A 22,759-nucleotide genomic window follows, 5' to 3' on the forward strand; every position below is an offset into this window, starting at 1 on the left:
TCATCTTGCCATCTTCAGAGATTTGAAAATGGAGCAGAGCATTTAAGTAACTGGATGATGCTCTCTGAGCACGAGTCGAGACAGACTTTGGTCAGACAACTGGCGTTGTTCAGTCTGTTCTTTCAAAATACTGGTCTTGTATATTTTATGACCACAGAGGAAGGTACCCTTTCAGCTCAGTAATGCTCTTGAGTGCCCAGCTGCAGCTTTGGGTTAGTAATGATTCCAGAAAGAATATTACGGCACACCTGAACAAACATTTTCTTTGTCTTTCTTGAAACACAAAGAAACGTTTGTTTTCCAAACAAGTCCATAGCCATTCCAGCCTTAATTATTTTGTGAAATCTAGTAGGCACTGGAGCTGTACTACCTCAAGAGCTGAAACAAAGACTATCTTTTGATATGTTATCTTTTAAAGATCCAGAATTAGAAGCAAATATCTGCTAAATTTACAAGATATTGAATCCCGTTTAGTTGAATTCATATCATGATCCATCCAAAAGAAAGTAACAGTGCAACATGTAAAGAATGAGTTCTCCCTTCTGAACATGAAAAATAAGGGAAATATTGCTCTCATCACATTTAGAAAGCCTCAAAAAAACCTCAGCTGTCAACACTTTACACCAGATTTTGATTTCAAGGCAACAAATGAAATGAGGAGTGAAGAACAAGACTCCATATCCTGTTACAATTTCCTCCAGATAATCTTCAGAGATTTGCAGTAAAAAGATGATATTTTAAGAGAAAATTTTAATTTAAGAGAAATGTCATAGCAAAGGAAAACTGTTAGTTACTGGAATGGACTGTGTTTTGTCAGAGTTTGATTGTAATGGACAGGTTATGGTGCAGTACCCAGTCACCCTTATTTACTCCAGTTTTAGTCATATAACTTTGCTGATATTTTGCACTCAGTTTGCACTGGTATTAAATGGGATATAGGAGGCCATGCTCACTGTGAGCCATGTACAGTGTCTGTTGGTCAGCTGGTCTGCAAAGCTGGTATCTCTCGCTAAAGACCTTTTATCTTTCAGAGGGATATTCAAGCATCTAAGGCTGATCTAATAATGTCCATCTCTGGCAACAAGCAGCAATAGCCACATCTTTACTGGTTTTAATACTACACTTCTCTGGATCTTTTTGAATTAATCTTCCTTGTTTGAGATATGTCCCTTCAGTCAAATTTGAATTAAAAAAAAAGACAGATCAACTTCCATGGCCAGAGAGATTTCTTACAATCCCTATTCCTCCAAGAACTCATATTTGGAAAAAGCAGTTGATATGAAGGCTCTTTTCCTGGTAACAGGCACAGATGCTGAAATCTTAACTTTATATTACACATTTAGACAAAAAGTAAAGAGAAGTGATGGCCAGTGAAAAAAATCCACTCACAAAGTTTTATATATTCATATTGGACCCACCTGAAACATAAACCAACTCCTTAACCATCTATTCCCCTTAGTACTGATTATGGAGAAGAGATTATCTCCATTAACTTGAATTACAATGAACATACACATTTTATTAATTTGTACATAGACTAGGCAAGGCATCAGAAGTCAGAGCTTTGCCAGTGTCTTAATGGTTAACTCTGCACAAGCCCTTAATTTCTCTCTGTCTCAATTTTTCCATCTGTATAGTGACTATGCTATGCCTCGCTTTGCAAAGCACAAATGGGAAACACTCCTAGGCTGTTTAATAGCATGTTGATAGCATTTTAAAAGCCACTATCTGTTTTTCACTTCTCATTGCCAGAACTTATTATTCCCCAAGTTCTAAAATTCAGGGGTTCGGGGATTATTTTAAATTTAAAAATCAGAACAAAAAAACCCCAAGAAAACACAAATGCGGAAAATGGGAATTCAATAATTTCTTCAGTATATTTGCATGCAGGGCACTAGAGGGCCCTCAGGAGTTAGAAATGGATGGAATGCACTTTTGGAAGGCACATACTTCACAGGACTTTTCATTACAGAATTTAAAATAGAAGTTGCTGGGTTGTTTTTGTTTTGTTTTGTTTTGTTTTTGTTTTGTTTTGTTTTTTAATAATGTGAGGTTCGTATAAGTTTATAGCAGTTCATATGCAAACCACTTCTCAGTACAGTTAGCTTCCAAACAGTATTTAGCTTGCAATGAAATACCTAAATGTGAACCATACTTAAAACTGAAATATGTGCTAGAATACTTTGAGAACGTCAGCTTGTACTAAGTTACTTTTATTAACCTAAGGAGTTTACCAGAACGAAGGATGTGTCAAGCTGAATAGGTAAGAGATTTTGTATTTTTATAGCAATATGTATTCAATGTACACTTATTCTGTCTTTGTTTCTTTGAAAGGATATATAAGCCACTGTCATTTTATTTATAAAACTATAGCTAGATCCTATTTATGGCTTTACAGGGGTGAAGGATCCAAGGGTGAAGAATTAACCATCTTTCATCTTTAATGTGTTTATGAATTATATGAACTATGTTCATACTCAACTAGGGAAATTTGGCACTGCTAATAAGTTTTTATATTAGTGAATATGTGCATATTTAACTACTACAGTTAGTGGTTAATACTGTATAATTTACAACATTTTCATAACATGAGGTGTAGTGGAGACTTTGTTTCATAAGAAAAAGACGATAGTGATCTGGGTTTGACAAGCTTTTCTTCTAATGCTGGAATACAGCTAGCTGAGATTGCAAATTGAGCCTGTATTTCATGATTTTGGTGTTTTAATTTATAATGTAATGTGAAAGTGAAAGAAGTATCCTGACAAATTTCTAGATGCATACTGTCTCATCTAGAACTTCTATCTCTTAAAAATATAGAACCCCACATGCCATATGTGAGTTATGAAATTAAAGAGCACTATTTTCTTCTTGCAGTTTGCAAAGGAGATACTTCAGCTCTCTTAGACTACAAGTCAGTAAACTTTGCTTATGCAGCTGGCTCCATTCATTCTCTGAAGCCAATCATTTCCCCCCGGGTGGCTGATAAGAATTTAACAGTTTAAGAAGGTGGAGTGTCAGCATCCTTAGTGCTAAACACATTCCTAGGCGTATCAGTAGCCTCTGTCCATCACCCATGCTGGAAGCTATCTGGAAAAGGAGAAATAGAAATCAGGGAAGGGAAATCATGCATCATCATCCTGGCTGGAATGTACAGAAGACTTCATGCTGTTTTCATCATGTGGATTCACTGGAGAAATGATCACCTTTGATCAGCCAAGTAAAATCAAAAACTTGTTTATTTGTTGCCTGTGCCCACCATGGGTGCTGAGGCTCTGGACTTGCAGGCGCCCAAGGACAAGGAGGAATCTGCTAGTGGGCACCGCATGTGTGATCTACCTGGGATTCCTCGTCAGTCAGGTGGGTCATGTTTTACCCCATCACAAAGGAAGACACCAAAAGATCAGTTCCAGAAGTCTTCAAGATGCAGCTCAGACTCCTTTTCTGGGCATCCCACTGGATGGCACCCTGTCACCACCCAATTTCCAGGAACCCCAGCTTGGTAGCAATGGGACCTTGCTGCCACCTAATGTAGTTTATATCACCCTGCGATCCAAGCGCAGCAAGCCTGCCAATATCAGAGGCACGGTGAAGCCAAAGCGCAGGAAGAAACATGCAGCTCCTTTGTCCTACGGGCAGCACTTTCCAAAAGCCACTTTTATGGGCCAGGAAGAGGCCTTTGCCCAGCATCCAGGGAGGGCCGTGCATGCCACAGACACAATGAGAGCAGCAATGGCTCTGGAGGCGAGGAAGCACCAGCTGGATGAACGCAAGCATAAAGGAATGGCAATCGGGGAGAGGGGTCACTGGAGAGCTGGGGGAATTTCTGGAGCTATAAAGGCACAGCTCCAGCCAGAGGAAAGCAATATCAGGATTTACAGTGAGAGCTCTCCCTCTTGGCTGAGCAAAGACGACATCTTAAATATGCGTATGCTGGCAGATTCTCGGATAGAGAACATCCAAGAAGTACCTTCTCACAAAGGAGTCTTGGTAGTATTTGCAAGAGGTTCCAGCACCACAGGAAGTGCTTGTAATCAGGGACACTGTGGCATTGTCAAACGACCCCTTGACATGAGCGAGGTGTTTGCCTTTCATTTGGATAGGATCCTGGGGCTAAACAGGAGCTTACCTTCTGTAAGCAGGAGATCGGAGTTCTTCCAAGGTAACACATTCCTATGGTTTTCAGCTTGCAGGTGGGGTGCCGAGGTTTCCTTCCCCTTCCCACATTAACCGTGGGGCAGCAGCCACCACCTTTAACTCCTGTGAACCTGAGAACTAACCCCATCATTACAGGGAGATAAAGCTGGTATCTGTATAGACCTTCTGCAGTGCAGTTATCCTGTCCAAAGGGCACAGCAACCGAAGGTTTAGATCAGATACCATTGAGCTGCTGAGGACAGTAACAGTTTCCCTTCCACAAGAGTCTGGAATGAGAAAGAAGAGGGGGAGTCATCCGTAGATTGCATGACGTTGTACAGGCTGCCTGAAGTGAAACTGGTGAAAGAAATTACAGAATACCCTGTGATTCGATGGGTATTTCTGATCGGTTTTTAAAGTTTTCTCATCTTTTAGAATTGACTTTAATATTGTTGAAAGTAAGCACAAGAATTAATTTCTAAAACAGGTGGTAAGAAAGGGGTTTTGTATTTACTCAAATAACCTACTCAGAGAGGTAGAAGACCTTCCTGCAGAAGCTTGATGATACTTTCCATGGTACTTATACCTCTGGGAACTGAAAAATTATTAAAAAGTGCTTCCCTCTCCCCTGGTAATTAAAAAACCCACTACATTTCAGGGAATCCTGCTGTATGTTTTGAGGTTCATTACACACATCTATGGATTACGCAGACAAATATACACAGTAAATATCTCAGTATGCCTGTTACATGACTGGTAAAAAGTTTTCAATTAAAAATTTGATTTTTAACCTTTAGTGAAATTAAAGGTAGATTTCAGACATGTAATGTGAGTTAGAAGTCTACTTCTAACAGTGCTATCTTGTTAGATGTCTTCAGCCTACTGTTTTTGTAGTCACAAATCACAACCCAAAAGGACTATGTTGCAGTTTAATGAATCATTGCTGAAGTCTCTAGATATGTTTTTGCTGTTCATTTCTTGCTGCTGAAATTAGCTTATACCAAATACATTTATATCACTCTGTGTTTCTGAAAAAAAAAAAAAAAAAAGTAATGCAAGAATGACTTTCTAAAGTCTGACAGCAGAAAGATGACCCAGTGATCTCCTGTTTCTTCCTGCTTTGTAAACCTTCCCTTTGGCAGCCTGTACAACAATGTGAATGAATCTCTAGGAACAACAGTTTGGAGGTTTCTGAATACTATTCATACTTGCAGAGCATGGAAGGTACATTATGCCTAGCTTATTTTTAGGAACAGGATTTATTGCTGTAGAGCTGTCATAAAGAATGAAGGTAGTTCAGTTGGAGGAACCCTGCACAGTGTGACTGTGGAGATGACAGACTGCAAGCCTCTGAAAACTGCTATTAGGCTAATTGTGCATTGTGTTGCTCAGTGTCTGTCACCTTACAGTATGTTTTGGACTGTCTGGGACAGAGTGTGTCATTCTGCCCTCTTTAATTTCCTTCTCCTCATAACTGGCTATGTTCCTATAACAAGAAGAGTGTTGCTAAGTGATGAGAAGAGAAATAACATTATTTTGGTCTCACTTCATTTTTTCCAGCTAAAGGGCGAACAGAGCATTTGGAACAGTTACTGTACCTTGTCTCTCTCCATTTCTTTAGCCTGGAAATATGCTGGAGGTCAGATGCCCAATATCTACTTGAACTCATTACTATTCACATGCTTGTGTTTGGCATAATCTGGAAAACATCTGTTTTGAGAAAATGAACCAAAATATATTCTTAAAAATAATATAAACAATTAGTGATCTGATTTCTATAATCCATATGCATTCAAGATTAGGTGAGCACTGTAAAGTTTTTTACAGGGCGGCTTGTGTGAATCAGGGTTATTCATATGGGAAAGAAAGCAATGCAGGGTTAGAGACTGCATGTGCGTATGAATGTACACCATTTCCAGGCTGACATAGGTCTCTCCACGACACATCCCTTTAGCTTGCCTCAGTTGTGATGTGATCTAACAAGACATGTTTGATGTAGCATTAAAATCTTAAAAAATGGGCTTTTCAAAACTGTCATTCATTTTGTCAAAAGAAGTTTCAAAGAACAACTTAGTAAAACCCTGAGCAGGTTCTGTTTCCCCTATTCCCACAAATCCCCTGCTGATTTTTTTTTTTTTTTAAGTCTAGCAAAACACTGCGTGCAAGTCCTGTCTGCTACCCTTGCCTTTCCTAGTTATTTATAAACCTTTTTAAGTGTTAACTGAATTTTTAAATGGTTTATCTTGTTTTTCCATCATGGATGGAAAAATCAGGTGTGATAACTCTCTCATATTTTTGCAATGAATTGGCCAAACAAAAAGCCTGGGGACCAGTGGGTAAAGCCCTTTTGAGTTCAGTGTTACAGTGTAAGAGAGCATGATTCTGGGCATACACAAGCAGCCATTCATTACTCCCATTGCTACCTACAAGGTGTGAAAAGTGTCAAGAGCTCTGATACCTATAAACAAAGAATAAGCCTGTAAAACAACAGGAAATTATCATAAAACCACATCCATTGCGGAGAAAATGAAGGCTGACCCTTGTGTGTCATAGTTTGGGGATGGTCATGTTAATACCACAGGACTGAGAAGCTTCATTATTTGATCACCTGGACCTGAGGAACAGAACAGACATAAGTGACCTTGCTTGGTGTCACAGCCCTACCTTAATTAATTTGCACAGAAGCTAAGTAAAATGACTATATATACTGCCTCTAGCTCAGCAACAGCATTTGCAGGGTAGGACGATGCCAGTGCTTGCTGGGGCTTGAGGTGCAACTGGAGCAACATGGGCTGGCACAGGCTTGCTTCTGTGTTGCAGCTGAGAGCTGCAGGGACAGGACTCCAGCTCCTTGGATCGTAGCAAGAAGGGTGAACTCTTTATTCAGCTTTTGGTACAAAATATGCAGCTATTACTGTGCAGTTTTGTTACAGCACTTGCTGAGGGCCTGAACTACTGCGTGCTGACAGTGACCCCTGGGTTTTTTGATAGCATAAGTTTGGCAAATTAATGTTTTTTCCTGTGCTGAGAATAACCACAAGTGTACTCAGTTCAGTTGGGCGTTTTTAGCTAAAGATTGAACCTACTATTTGCCCAGAACCACTTTTTTTTTTTTTTTTTTCTTTACTAAAATGTGCAAGAAACTCTTCCTCTTAGGAACATATTTCATGGTTGTTTTAGTGCGAACAGATGAATGACATGGAATAGATAGCTTCACTGGTTGCACTTGTCATTTTGTTTTACTGGCCTCTACATGATAATAAACGGAGCTGTAGGTTTTTCTGTGTTATACCCTGCACTATCAGCCTGCCCTTACCATCTCACCAAAAGTTATGCAAAAGCAGGCAAAGATGTTATGAATCACTAATGTCAGGGCAAAGAATAAGGAAAACCTAATGCTACCTTATGCATTCAGAATACTCTAAAATGCTTCAATTTATCTGTCCTGTTTTACCTCTCAGAGGGCTACCAGAGCACATATTTCCAATATTTTGTTGGATAGAGAAGTTCTAGTATAAAGAATAATGCATCTCTTAGTCTAGAGAGTAACTGATGCATTTCATGCATTCCTTAATTCTGACATCCATATGAGTGCAGGACAGAAACATTGCAAATAAAGTGCAGAGGAAGGAAAGAAAAATAAATGGCCTATTTTCTCTCTGCTTGCTGCTCCTTTCCCTTACATTTTTGCTCATAACTTAATCTTAAACTCTAAAATTCAAGTAATGCTCTGTATGTCAGTCCCTCTAATTTTTCCATGCTAAATTACACCCTCCTGCTACTACATGGGAAACTAAACTGTTTCTGTCAAATGTGGCAGCGGTAAGCTGTACTGCTTTACAGTGAACAACGAGGAGTTTGAGAAAGGACTTTACCTCATGAAAGATTTTCTCTTCTTAGTGATGCTCTCATGGGCATGTTTGAAAATATTTTTCTTCAGGGAAGGTAAAAGAAATGCTGTAGATTAGAGCACAAGATGGAAGAATTACATCTGCAAGAGCATCTTTGTGGTTAAGAAGCATAAGACTCTTTTTGAAGTGATGTGTGTGGATATCTCAAATTATGGCTATGTTGAAGAAGCCATGCCATGTTACATTACCTAACTCCACATGAAGCAGTTTGAGTACCTTGAGGTAGTCTAGTCCCAACAGCCTGAGGTTTCACCTGTGTTAGCTTATTCAACTTCGGATATCCTGAGCCAGTAGCTCCTAAGGGCCTAAGAAATTTTTAGAAATACTCTGACGTTTAAAAATCTATATGAAATACTAGGAAGCTGGTTCCCGCGTGTTTTGAAAAATCTTTCCCATACAATTTTGCAGATCATCTTTAGATAGTCAAGTCAATATATCGACTTAAAATGGCAGATGAAAAGAGAATTAAGTCAATTAGCTTTGAGCAAGATTCAGTGCAATGCAGCTGCAGCAACAGAAAAGAAGTAGTCCTTTGTGTGAATATATAAAAATGATAAGGAGAGAAGCGCATGCAGGACACACTGGACTTACTCTGAAATGTGCCCAATCTCCTCAATTTTGGCTGTATCAAACTGGAAGCTCTGATTCTTAGCCAGGCCTTACTTTTCACCATTCAGTTAACCTCAGCCCCATCCTCACAAGGTTTGAATCAGAAGAGCTCCACTGATTTCAGCAGGGTCGTGCCAATTCATGAAGCTGTGATTCAGGCCCCTTATCTGATTCAATTCAGCATTTTCATGCTTTTCCTGCAAGTGTCAAAGATTTGAGTCACTGCTCTTTACTAAAGGTGCTGTTTCATATTCCTGTAATTCAATTTATATTACAGAGTTGAAAGATTTTATTTTGGCTCATCTTTTCTTCTCCCGTTTCCTCTGAAATGCAAACATTTCCTGTATTTAGCCTTGGTCTTTTAAAAATGTTTTTGTATCTTAATGGAAACTGGCAAGATATTATTCATATTTTTCAAGTATTTATATTACTATTGTTTATCATATCCCTTTTGAGTAGACAGGAGATGTTTGTTTTGTTAGAAGACTGTTTATGTATTTGGTTTGTGGAATAATTAATGAATAGTTACATAAGCTGTTATTGGCAATATAAAAATAATAGATCAGACTTGGTCCTGAAAAAAGCTGTCCTTTTGTGTGACAATTCCCAATGCTTATATAGACTTTCTCCAACTGGCTTGGAAAAGAAGCTTAGCCAATAGTTGATTTGACTGAAGTCGTCCACGGTGTATCTGGTGGAGCTAGAGCAAGATAGATGGGGAAATGGCTGGGATTTCCTGAATTAATTTCTCAAATACTTATTCAGGCACCTCAGTAGGAGAAGCTTGATCTTCAGCAGTGCTCAGCACTTTTTTTTCAGTGGAGAGAAAAGTGTGGAGCACAATGCTGATAAAGGTAGTGCTGATCCTAATGAAAGAGAGAGATTGTTGTTCCTAATGGAAAGACACTTTCTGTGTTCTAAGGAAACATTGGGCAACTGGGAGGGAAGTTAAAGAGGTGTTGGAGCTGCACATTGTGTTGCCTTGAGGACTGTCTTGTACGTGCAAGCCATGGCAGACAGAGTACATTCTGCTTTTGGAAGGGAGTTTGTTTTTCTCTGGGCTTCGTTGTGTGTGGGGCCTGTCATGCTCTGTTGGCAAATATGAGATGATTCACTGCTAAGTATGGGCAAAGATAATTTCTTACCTGTTTTAGATCAGTCAGCATCCTTTGAACAAGTTGCTTTTTGATTCAGCTATATGGAGATCTGTTTTTAACAGTTCTTGCTGCTTACAGATGGAGCTATCACATTAGCAGCTTTTACCTTGCCATTGGCACTGACACCTGTTTTCTATGTGCTATTCTCTGTCTAGTTTGCCTCTGGAGAAGAAGATGCCATGGATCTTGTTGCCTTCATGCAAGTTTTTGAAAGCTTCTTTTCAGATGCATCTCTGGCTCCATGGGCAAGAGGAAGACAGAGACAGTTTAGGCTGCATTTAACCATGTGACAAATTATGTAATAGCGTAGGCTTTAGGTTCATTGACCTTTGAGAAGAATATAAATAAATTTTAAAGGATTATATGTGTTCCGACACTCGCTAATTAGTAACTAGCAGCTTTGCAGTTAAACGGTTCCTCCTCTCTGTACTGAGACATCATATTTTGGTCTTCTGTCTGCACCCAAACTCAGTTTTTTTGTTCTAATGTGTGTACAAGCCACAGTCAGTCCTGAGTCCTTGACAATTTAGGACAGCAGCAGCATTGCATCAGCAATGAAAAGGAGAGTTCCACTTTCCGAAGAAGATAGATATGCCTGTTGATAATGGGTTAAATATATTGGTCAGTTCTTATATTGGGAAAACTTATTTTAAATTCTTTGCTGAGATTTCTTCCTGAACGCTTGAATTCACCGAAGCTAAAGCCCTTGACTTAGTTTCAGGAAAGAGCAGAATATTCTTTATACAGAAGAATTAAAGAATGTGGCCAAAATAACTGTTGTACAAAACATATCTCATACCTGAGTAAAAAAAAAAAAAAAAATACTTGTCAGGGTGTTTATTAATGCTAAGCTCACACTCTCTAGTACTCTCATATTATTTCAAAGCTGTGAAATCATACACTATAGGCCTAAAATACTAAAGATAAAATAAATCCACGTTGAGTATAGGATTTGTAGTGTTTCTATGCCCATTATGCAGAAAAAAATACTTTGACGTGAGTTTTCAACTCCTGTAAATCATCATCAGTTCACTGGAATCAGAGGGACATCACATCACTGATTCACAGTGGCATTGTAGGCTCTTAATCTACCTATAAACTTTTTAATAGTCTGGTTTAGTATATGATTTTGTACGTTAATCTCTAGCTTCAAACAGAGAAAGCCTTCTGTACACTGAAGACATTTATAATGTCTGTGCTTCTTCCGTTCCTGCTGTGGGTGGTTTTATATGTGGAATAAGACCACATTAATCAAAGGATGTCAAGTTATTAGTCCCTGGCCATTTTTCCTGCTGCATCTGTAAAATGGTGTAATAATTGATGCTTAGGCAATGTCTAAAGAATGATCAAGTAAATCTGATATTGCACTATACCGATGATCTGTTTTTCCTTTTTCAGATGGTCAAGCTTATCCTGTTATTCTCTGGGATTCCTTGCTAAGTCCAACAGATAATAATAGCCATTCTTCAGTGAGATTGACTTGGGGACAATATCAGCAGCTGTTGAAGCAGAAATGCTGGCAGAATGGTAAAGTTCCCAAAGCTGAGTGGGGCTGTACTGAAATCCATCATTATGAGTGGTCCAAGATGGCACTTTTTGATTTTCTTCTACAGGTAAAACATTTATTGAATGCTACTATCTGCTTCAGAAGTCACATGGGACTCCTAGAAAAGTAATTTTAGTTTACTTCTTTTATTTAAATGGAGAAGAGATGTATTTGCACAGTTTGAACTTTTTTTCTGGTTGTATCTTAAAATTCAAATATCCAAAATGCAACTTATAATCAGGGAAAGAGATCAGGAACTTGACTGACTCATTTTCTAAAAGAGGAAGCAAATGCTTTTGTCTTGAGACATCTTGTTTTACCTCACCTTGAGGCAGGCAAGTTTCTCCTTGATTCCTTGTTTCTCCAAACATAGTTCTTGACTGTGTTTACAACTGTAAAACATTGATTTTTACTCTGTGGTCCTTCCTGCACATCCCTAGCCCCCAGGGATGGTTTAAGTGGCTTTGGTCAGTTGAAATCTGGATCAAAATAACAGTTGTAGTGGCTAATTTTCCTTATTTTTGAAAACCTAGCCAGTGCCTTGGTAAAAGGAAAGAATAGAGCAGCAACTGATGAATAATATGGCTGCTATTCCTCAATTAAGTATGGCACATAATCATTAGCTCTCCAGATAACACCAAACTAGAGCTCTGCCCACTGGTATCATAATGTGTGGCTACAGTTACAGCAGTTGTGTAGTGAAATATTACTACACTCCCCGTACTTATAAGGGCTGAACCACCTGACTGGAAGCTAATTTGATGGCTTCCTGAGATATGGCACTACTTCCAGTTGTCATTGCCTGCCAGACAGGTCTGGGTGACTGAGCCTTCTGTAACACTTACCAGTTTATTTAAAACTACAGAAAGCACTAGTTTTATGCACTGGGTTTGGTTCATATAATTCAGCTTTTTATAGAGTTACATTTCTTGAAATATAAAAATCATGACTTCGCTTACACATAGCCTATCCCTGTCATTCTCAGTCCTGTTCTAGGATGAATGTATGTTTCCAACTTTTTTTTGGAGTTACATTTTTGCAGACTTATGTTAAACAGACCATTCAATTCTTCTCTAAAAATAGATTGTCACTTGTCTAATGACTCCATCTTTAGTCCCACTATGAGCCAGTAATTGTTAGAAACTGATAGAGAGTCATATGTGGATTATTCTGATGCTAAACAGTAACGCCCCTATAGGAATAGTACAGATTGTGTCAGTGTTAATGTTTTCATACTGTTGGCTTATTGATGAGGAGTTTAAAAATCCTCAGGAGTTCTGTGTTGATTTCTAATTTGAAGGTCTCCTAAGGCAAGTTTAAAATCTTCATAATAGAACTTCTATTATCCAGAAGGAACGGTCAGTTAAAATAAGATACAACAGGATTGAACTTTATGTGACAAAGAAACAAATTGTTCTCATAATAGTAGCTGGTATCAGTGATTGTACCTCCAGTTTCCTATCAGACAAGAACGTGCATACCAGAACATGAATGAAGATGGGTCTTCGGGTTCTTAAAGATTAAAATATCATCTGGATACTCTTGTACCTAGCTTAAAGTTTATCAGCAGTAGAACATGAAGACTCTAAACCAGGAAATGCCAAGAAGGGGTTCTGAATTTAAAAAAAAAATAATTCATGCTTCATGATTGATACAGAAATAAAGAATAATGGTGGAAAGGATTCTCTATTAAACACAATTCCCTCAGAAGAATGGGTTTGGCGTTCTAACCTCTGGTTTCAAATACTATAAAAGTATAGGAACAGGCTAAAAAATGCTTACAGCTGACCTTCACTTGCCTTCTGCAAGAACTCAAGTAAAATTACATTAAACGTAAAATGGCTTCTTTAATTTTGGGGGTTTGGACCTCTCGTGCATAAATATATGAAAAAAAGCAATGCTAAACTAGAAAGGTTGCAGCATCAATTCCAGAGTGTCCCATCATTCCGTCTTAACACTGGTATGATGCAAGGTACTATGAAGAGGTTGTAAGAACATGATCTCCTCATCTATTTAATGCATGTAATGAAGCACGGTGCGGATGAATCAGGGCTATATGTCAAAAGAGTCTGTCTAGAAGGACTCTGCTTCACTCTTTGGCAAAGCCTTTGGATGAGTTGAATGAGAGATCCCATGAGCTAGAATGCTTCAAGCAAGAGGGGCTCCAGTGTCTGCAGATGCTGAATGCTGCTCACAAAAGGAGAAATCTGTTCCTTTCCTCAGGATTTTCATGCTTTTAAAACAACCACTGCCACCAAGACTGGTGGCAACAGTACTACATACGTAAGAAGAAAATAAAACAATTCTCAGACTTTCCTTTGATGAACAAAATTAGGAGGCCTTTTCAATACGTAATGTAGTTCTACATCAGAAGAGCCTTAACAGTTCATTTCACCGGTGTGCCACAAAACCAAAATTGTAATTTTAGAAGGCTTATGTGAACATTAATGCTTTTATGTTTAGAACAGTTTGAGGAGTTGGCAGTATACAACAAACAAGGACAGGAAAAATTATTTACCTTTGCTAAGCTACTCATTAAGTCTTAGGTACCCCCAGGCCAGGCTTCTACTCTGTAAGCACCGATCAGCAGGAGCAGAGCTGCTCCCTGAGAAGATGAGCTGGAGCCAAGGAGAATGAGCTGGAGCCAAGGGCAGCCCCACAGCAGGCAGCACCGGCAGAGCCAGCAGCAGGAGAGCCAGCCCAGCTGGAGGAACGGTGAAAGCCACAGGTCTCATTGATAGCCCAGTGAGCATCAGGCACAGATAAGCCAGCAAACCAGCTCTAAAGCCAAGGAGCAGAAACCTCAAGCAGCAATCCATGAGCATCATTAACAGGACAAGCAGCAGATACAGCCTTCCCAAAAGGGCTTACAAAAGGTCTGGGGTGTCAGGCCTGAGCTTAAATGGGGCTCCTGGGCCCATGGAGGGGGAAAAGGGGGCTGTGTGGAGATCCAAGGTGAGGCCATTTATGGCAATTAAGGCCTATTTGTGCACTCAGGGCGCTGGAAGTCTTGTGTATTTACTCTCATCTAGTCAACAGAGGTGGAAGCACTTTAAAGGAGTGATTTATCCTTTCTATATTAGATGGTTATCCTAAAATGGCATCCTTTGCTCTGGAGGTGCTTTGTTCTTGTCATTGTTTATGAAAGGGAATATAAACAACTAAGTCAGAAGAGATGCTTAACATTTACACCACTAAAGTTAGACCAGATGTATTCATTCCATCTAAGAGCTATGCGATGAATAAGCGAGGGTTTGCACGGGAAAAAAAAGCCTAGACCATCGTGTCATTAACGTAATATTATTATATTATTATTATATTATATTATTATATTATTATTATATTATTATTATATTATTATATCATTAACTCAGGGAGGCTGCTCTGTGTTTATAAAGGCACTCTTCTTGCATTTTGTATCTTCTGATGGTTTGCTTACTAATATTTTCAATTATTTTTGCTTACTGTTAGTCTAGTAAGTCCCACAAAATGGAGATGCTCTGTGTATGTCAGGCTGTGCTATTTCCATTGTTCTCCAGAAGAGAAATGTAAAAAAACTACAGCCTTCTGAAAAAAAATAGACTTGTATTCACCATCTTGTTATTCCAGTTACAGAGTGGTATTGTTCCATTGTTTCCACATATTTTCTACTGACATAACAAATCATGGCTATAAAATGGATAAAATACACAGTCCGCGAAATTGTTTCTAACAGCACGTGAAGTATGGGGCCCAGTCCTTCATTGCCATTTCACTGCTGACTTTAATTATACTTGTCCCAAGCTTGCTTTCCTGTCAGCTGTGTTAGTGAGCAATGTCTTACAGTGACACTTTGCCCCAAATACTTTGACATTGTTTTCACTTGGCACTCTGTTGTACTTTGTTTTAGATCTATAATCGACTAGACAGAAACTGCTGTGGATTCAAACCTCTCAAGGAGGATTCCTGCATGCAGCAAGGACTGAAGCTGAAATGTAGTGATCAGGATGCTGTTGACCTGACACACATAGTTCAGAGAAGACATGACCGAAGGCACTTAGTCTTCATAGACAATAAGGGTTTCTTTGACAGAAACGAGGACAATCTTGACTTCAAAATATTACAAGGAATCAATGAGTAAGTTTTAAGTTATTAATTTTGTAAAAAGGTTGAAAATTTCTTCCCAGTTTGGGCATGAGACACTAAGTTACTGGAATAGATATCGCCAGCCCAAGACATTTACAGGATGTGTCTAAAAATGTATGAGTAATTCCACTTCTTTAAAAGATACAATTAACATGCATATGATTAGGCATGCATCAACTTCCTTTGCTGAGTTGCAGACTATATTCATAGAATTGATTGCTAAACCACAACATAAATACTGCAATTCAGAATGATGGCAAAGCTGATGAATTTCTTTGTGATTTTCCAGATTCCCTGAATCTGCAGTTTCAGTGCTGAGGAGCCAGCGTTTACGTGAGAAGTTGCTTCAGTCTTTGTTCCTTGACAAAATATACTGGGAGAGCCAAGGTGGCAGAAAAGGAATTGAAAAGCTTATTGATGTAATAGAAAGGAGGTCCAAAATTCTTCTTACTTACATAAATGCACATGGAGCCAAAGTATTGCCCATGAATGAATGAAGCAGTCTTGTTTCTATCTGAGAGATAGTCTTTAAAAAAATTTGCATGAGGCAAAAACCAACAGTGAAATTGATTTAATTCATAGGCTTATGTAATTTTTATTTTTTCCAAACTTTCAATTTATTTTTAAATAAGAAATCTTGCATGGATTAAAAGCAACATTTAAATGTCGGATGCAGCTCAGCACAGTGCAGTCTATTCTATGTCACCAATGAAATGAGATGAAAAATAACCAAATGATACAATAAATAATGTAGTAATATGTAGGTACCGTGAACACTCATTTTGCTAAACTGTTTGAAAGTTAGCAACAGGATTTTCACTGCATGAGTCTGGATTACTCTTGCTTATCATGACATATACCTACCTATCTATTTAAAAAGACTCTTACCATCTTTCTGGAGAAATATCTATTATCTTCTTGCCGTGAGATAATGGCAGTAGTTGAATACTTTCATAGCTGTTCTTGTCTTTATATTGAAATTATAGGGTGTATAAGATTTTAAAGTATTTTTGAAAGTGCTTGTGTAATGGTATTAATGAGAAACTAAGATGTTCTGTGTCAATGTTGATGTGGATGGGTGAATTCAGTGATTTAAATAACTACAATTCCACTGCAGCTAAAACAGATTTTCTTTCTTGGTATCAGAACAGCTATTAACAATAATTGCATTACTAGAAGAAATAGATCTCGTTATAGGCAGAGTTAAAGATACTTAGTAAAATTTTAAGAGCTTGGTCATCTAAATAATCTTTTATTTTATTCTGTCAGCAAAGGGCAGATAAATTTGTAAAAACTTCCCAGAACTTAACTATTGCCTTGAGAGGTCATATTTCAGAGTGCCTTGGACTTTTCTAATGGCAGCAAAGTAGAATCTGATAGGATTTTCATATTATCCATTTCTTAAAAAGTTATAACTTATTAGCCAGGTACTGTATTATGGAAACAAAAATACTACCATAGCTTGCATTGTAAACAAAGCCTAGAAACAGAAATAATCCTCCGGACCCATTTCACATGGAATTCCTGTTGCAGTAAATGCCACTCTTTGATGACTGTTATGATCAACTTGTCTCATTTTCTAGCCTATTGAACATTTTTCTTCCTGCTAGATACCTGTTCAGATGGATTATCACACACTTCTGGGAGTGAAAGGCACAACTTTCAGCTGCACTGGACTTAGGAGAGGGCCATACAAGATATACAAGAGTGTACCTGATCATGAAAAAAAGTCCTATGAGAACTCTGTCTTCTAGCTTATCCTCTTCTTTCCTTAGGCTGACTGCACATCCTGAATGCCAAGTCATTGCCTCACATTGCCCAGTTGTATTTTTTTTCCAGAACTGTCTCATTACCTAGAAGAGAAAGAAATCAGAGGTCAGGATTTTTTTCTTTTCAGATTAGGTCATTTATTTTTATGGAGATAACTTGATGCGTTCTTCTCCATTTCTTCTGGGCACGGGCTAGTGTTTCCTTGAGCATGATGCATGCTTTTTTAATTTGCCTGGCAGTTCAGTGTGAGTTCTTAAAGCAGCAATGTAATTGCCAACTAGTAAGTAATTGCCCTGAAGCTGACCTGGAGCAATGCCCCTCAGCAGTTCCGAGTTTAAGAGGTCCAAGCAGCCATGATGCTGTGCAGCGCTTAAAAATTCGATCAAGCATGAAAAGCATAACTGTAAAGAGATCTTCAGGAGACAAATCCCGCAAATGAATGTCCTTAGGAAATGAATGGTGTTTTCTACTAGATATTTTTGATGGCAGAGGCAAACAGATCAGGTTGTTATTAGAGCTAATGTGCAGGGTGAAACAATGTATAGATCTACATAGAAAGTACAAGGGGAAGGATAGGTGTGTCCCCTTGTGCTGTCTGGTATGGACCAGACAGGCACATAAAGGCAGGCGCTTCCCAGAACTTCTGCAGGGACCACTGAGTCCAGAGAGAATGGTGAAGGCAGATTGGGCTGAGCCATTGCTGCACACTGTCCAAGGACAAAGGAATGCTTCTTTCTCTGACAGTCTGAATTTGGGTCTAGGGCAAGGTGTTCTGCATCCTGCTCTTCCTTACAGTGGTGCCTTAGTGGCACTACGCATTGCTGGAGGCCTTGCTTTCTGTGCTGTGTCAACGTGCCGTATTTCTTACGCGTACAAACACTCTCAGACTCTTCAGGGAAGTCAGGAGAGGCTTTGCGAGATTTGCTGGTGGGACTGGACTGTAGATTCTAATTCTTTAATGCTGATAACAAACTCTGGAAAGTGCCTTTTCTCCTCAGTGTTTATCCGGTTGCTGTGGAGCTTGGTACCTGGATCTAGTATTGTTAATAATACAAAGTATGATTGTGGTGGTACTTATGCGTACATGCTAGCCAAGTTCTAGGTTTTTTTTTACAAGAATGAAGAATTCTGTACTTTTTGAGTGCCTTTGCATAAGTGCTCTGGTAAAAAATACAAAAGAAATGTTTTGCAGAGCTTATTTATTCACTGCTAATAGATTCAAGGTATCTGACCTCCCTTCAGTAACAGGAGTAAAGTTTATTGGGAAATCAGTCCACTTCCTTTTAGAACAGCATGGCGTTGGACTGACAGTTCTGCACTGTAGCCGAAATAATATTAACCGATAGGAAAAAACCCGAAGAAGCCTTACTCTACCTATGGTGGTGATCAGCAAAAAGCCAAGAAACTGTGTTTTAGTCATCTTTGCTGGGCTGTCTTCCATTTATGGGCATGTGGGATCCATGCTGCGCATTACTCGGAAGGGTGTAACCAACGGCAACACTCCAAAACCTGTGGGTGGGAAGAGACGATTATGTCATTCTTGAATCTGTCTGAAAGCCAGAACCACATGAAATGGAATTACTAAGAAAGTCAAGAGAGTTTGCTGATTTCATAACATTGGAAGACAGAGCTTAAAATAAGTAGCACAGGCACAGATGCCTTAAAATTCCTCGGGCGCCTGCCAGCAAGTTAATAATCTTAAATGTTTCAGAAGCTGAGGACATGAAAACTTGTATAGAGTACTGCAAGAGCAGTTTCCTTATTTTTTGTGTGTGTGTATTCCATAATGCACTGTATTAAAAAAAGATAAATTCAATGGTTTCAAACAAGCAAATACAGATTTAGGGTACATTAAGGGACAAGCTTCCAGTAGCAATTCTGGAAACACTTCTGTGCATGTGTGTGTATGTGAACCCAAACATATATGTATGTGTATATATGCCTTGGCTTATTTCTATAAAATGGTCAGTTTGGCTAATAAAGAATGAGTTGTTTATACAATTTGCTGTTTATATCTGGAACTGTGTTTGTCAGCATAAGTCCAATTTGGGTATGCACAAATTGAAGTTTAAACAAAATATTATTGTGGATTAAACTTTTGTTCTCAAAAGATTAACTTTTCCCTTGCTAACACATTTATATAATCTTAAAAGTTTTCTACTTAAAATTGTAGAGAAAAACAGCAATATGTTCCTATGTGAGCTAAACTGCCACAGTGATATCAACTCAGATGTTGTTATTGAGTTTTATATTAGATACTGAATTTCCATTTTATTTTCAAATTTGTGCATTTTAAAAGTCAATTTATTTGTCCTTTTATTAGTAAGTAAAAGTGTTATCATAGGTAATGAATTGTTTGAATCTCTGCTGCTATTGTCACATAATGTCCAGGAATATGCAAAATAAAATAATATCTTCATCAGATTTTTCGTACATATCTCTGTGTATCTACATATCTAAGTTGCAGTAACAAAACCATAATACATACTGACGTAATATGTGGATCATTAGATACTGTTTAGAAAGAACTATGGCCTTGAGCCTGCTGCTTCAGAGACCATCCAAACCGGATTACGAAGCTCTTCCCACGAAAATATTTTCTAGCTGTGTACTCAAGAGACTTGTAACTCTTTCTTACTAAGCTGATTCACTGTAGCAGTGGAGCTTCTGGTTATGGCAGCATTAGTATTTACCGACTTCTTCAGCCATTCTGACAATGCCCCCTTACACAAACATTAAGCTGAAAAGGCCATGCCTGTTTATGATGCCAGAACAAGAGTATTGGTCAACAACTGGTAAACTTTTCAATAGATCATGAACAAGTACAGGAGTAGGAAAAAGACACTGAACTCTACATGGAATAGACACACAGAGTTAAAGTAGCCTAAGAACTTTTGGTTTCTGAAATTTACATTTTTTCCATGATCCAAGAGAGACTAATGGAAAACACAAAGATGTTGAAACATTTTTAAACATTCTCTTTCCCACACAAAGTAATTTTCTTTGTTTTATTAAAAACATTATTTTTGCACATTACTGCATACTTCAGGCTAAATTCTCTCAGATACATTTGTGTAAATTCATTACATTTCCACTAAATTATCCAAATTCCAGATAAAACAGTTTAAATCAGCTAGATTAATCCATATTCTCAGAGGTTAGAGAACTGAACCCTAAGATCAGAAGGAGATCTTAGGAGAGTGACAAACAAAAAAGGACAGTTGCCTGAGATACAGCAAGAGTATAGAACTTGGCATGCAACTTCTCTAAACAATTGTCTGTGTGTCTGTGGGCTCCAAGCAGGATCTACAAGTTTTCTTTGGAGGCTATCAGCCTGTTCTACCTGTGTTTCTGTGGGAATGCCTCATCTAGCCAAATACAAGCATCTGAAATAAAAAAAAAGAAGTGCAGCAGTATCTTCTTTTATGTCTTGTGAAATATATCAACTGTATTTCAAAATGACATCATTTAAAAAAATAATTTTCCATGGTAGGTGAAGAATGCTTTGTTTGTAGACAGAAATCTGATTTGAAAAACGCAATCAAAAGCTAGAGCTTCTCAGAATGGAAGTGAGTCAAGCTATGGGGTCCTTCAATGATCAGTGCTGGGACTGATTTTATTTGTCATCTTCATCACTGACATAGAGAAGGCTATTTCCAAGGATGCAAATGATACTAAGCTCCTTTGTGCATTCATATGACAGATTAATAGTGAAGAACTCTAGAAGAACCTTATGAAACTGAGTAGGTCAAAGCTGGCAGATGAACTTGGGTAAGCTTCAGAGTTAATAGAGATTTCTTCAGTTTGAAGATGAGAAGGCTGGAGGCGCTGGTAATTTAGATTTACAAAATCATGGAGATGATGGATGAGATGAATGCAGAAAGTATTATTCAGCAAATCCTGCAATACCAGAGGTGTGGAGCACCCAGTGAAACTAGTATCTCTTTTAAGCAGATAAAGAAAGTTCTTCCCACAGCAGATATTAATCCTCTGGAACTTGCTGCCATGAGGGACTGTGGAAACTAATAGCATTGGGAGATTTAGAGGGGATTAGACAAATTCAAGGACTGAGTATATATATGGACTTTATAAGAATTAGGCAAGCTTTCTTCCTCTAACATTCCTAATACCACAATTCTGGATTCTGGGGAATATAAAGGGGCCACAGATACTGCCTCATCCTCATGTGCTCCCCTCACATTGCCACAGTCTAACGTACTACTGGGCTAGGGGGCCCACTGGTGGGACCTAGAAGGGAATTCCAGGTATTCTTATATTCGAAGGCTATTCAACCAGCTGCAGTGTTGTAAGATTTTCAGGCCTTTTCCCTCTTTATAAGAATATATGAAATTATCTTTGTTTTGCAAGGATGGAGATGCTTGGGTATTTTGAGTCTGCCTTGTCTTTGATAAAAGAAAGCAAGCAGATGGCAACTTTCTAATGCCTAAGGATGGTTTTCCAAAAGAAGTTCCATGGATTTTTCTCTTCTGGAGAAAATGAAATGCACACAAAATGTAGAAACATTTTTTTCCCCACTGTGATGCATTGTTCTATCTGTATTTAGCACTGGATATATCAATGCCATTATTTAACTGAATCAGATCTTGAAATAAGTGGCTTTCTCTGAAAATTAGTTCAGTCCCAGTAGCTATTTCCTTGTTAGCCTTCTACAGTACATTTACTTCTTATTTAATCATTTGGTTTCAGCATTCACTGTTCAGGAACATTATCTGTATTTCCTTCAATGGAAAATCTGGCACGGCATTCCATGGAGGTCTGTTAAGCTGCACAAGCACGCCTTATCAGAGGTATTCTTCAGCTAGCTATGTGAAACACTTTGAGATTTGGTTGGTATTTATTAACTGCTAAGGAAAATAGCACCAGTGTGAAAGCCAGCTTTATTAAGTGTGAGAACTATGTCTAACAGATGTTAAAAGCTATCAGTCCAGTGAGCTGCTCTGCTCTGGGAATTCTGAAACAACTGCAGGTTACACATCTTAATTTTCAGATATACATTGCTCTATCACATACCTAAGACAGGGTCTTTTCTGGTCACCTAGGTTTTTTCTTACCTCAGGTCTCCTGAAAAAGAAATATGCAGTCAAAAAGTTAAAGTGAGAACTGACTGAAGCATATTCTGAAGGCAGCTGTGGCACAGTTGTAGTAAACTGGTGACACCCAAACAGAAGCTAGAGCTGCCTTAAGAAAGCATCATGCTGAAAGAAGGTAAAAGGATTTGTCCTGTTAAATATGAAAAGACCTGGCTCAGACCAAACAGATGTGTGGAAAGCATCTAAGACTCTTTATCTCAGATAGGATGCTTTTTTAAGCCCACATGGCTCTAACAGATCTCTCCCCAAACTCACATTCACTCATTCTGCTACCTCTTTTCACGATCACATGGACAATTCTACCATCACAGCCATCACCGGTCTATAACATGAAGGTTACTGAACTTCAAGAGTTCTCTAAGTTTGAATACCCAGGACACTCCTAAGTCTTGCTGA

The 22,759-nt window shown here is 38.5% G+C and overlaps 1 protein-coding gene across 1 annotated transcript; it reads left to right on the forward strand.

Moving 5' to 3' along the window:
- Positions 1 to 2,073: 2,073 nt before the first annotated feature.
- On the forward strand, positions 2,074 to 19,674 carry GASK1B (golgi associated kinase 1B). Its single transcript, XM_009965827.3, has 5 exons — positions 2,074 to 2,263; positions 2,875 to 4,159; positions 11,210 to 11,424; positions 15,247 to 15,473; positions 15,772 to 19,674. The coding sequence occupies exons 2-5, from the start codon at positions 3,163 to 3,165 to the stop codon at positions 15,977 to 15,979; spliced, it is 1,647 nt and encodes a 548-aa protein (XP_009964129.3). The 5' UTR covers positions 2,074 to 2,263; positions 2,875 to 3,162; the 3' UTR covers positions 15,980 to 19,674.
- Positions 19,675 to 22,759: the final 3,085 nt, after the last annotated feature.

Source organism: Tyto alba, unplaced genomic scaffold, assembly GCF_018691265.1.
Source record: "Tyto alba isolate M040663 unplaced genomic scaffold, T.alba_DEE_v4.0 Super-Scaffold_6, whole genome shotgun sequence".
NCBI classification, from domain to species: Eukaryota; Metazoa; Chordata; class Aves; order Strigiformes; family Tytonidae; genus Tyto; species Tyto alba.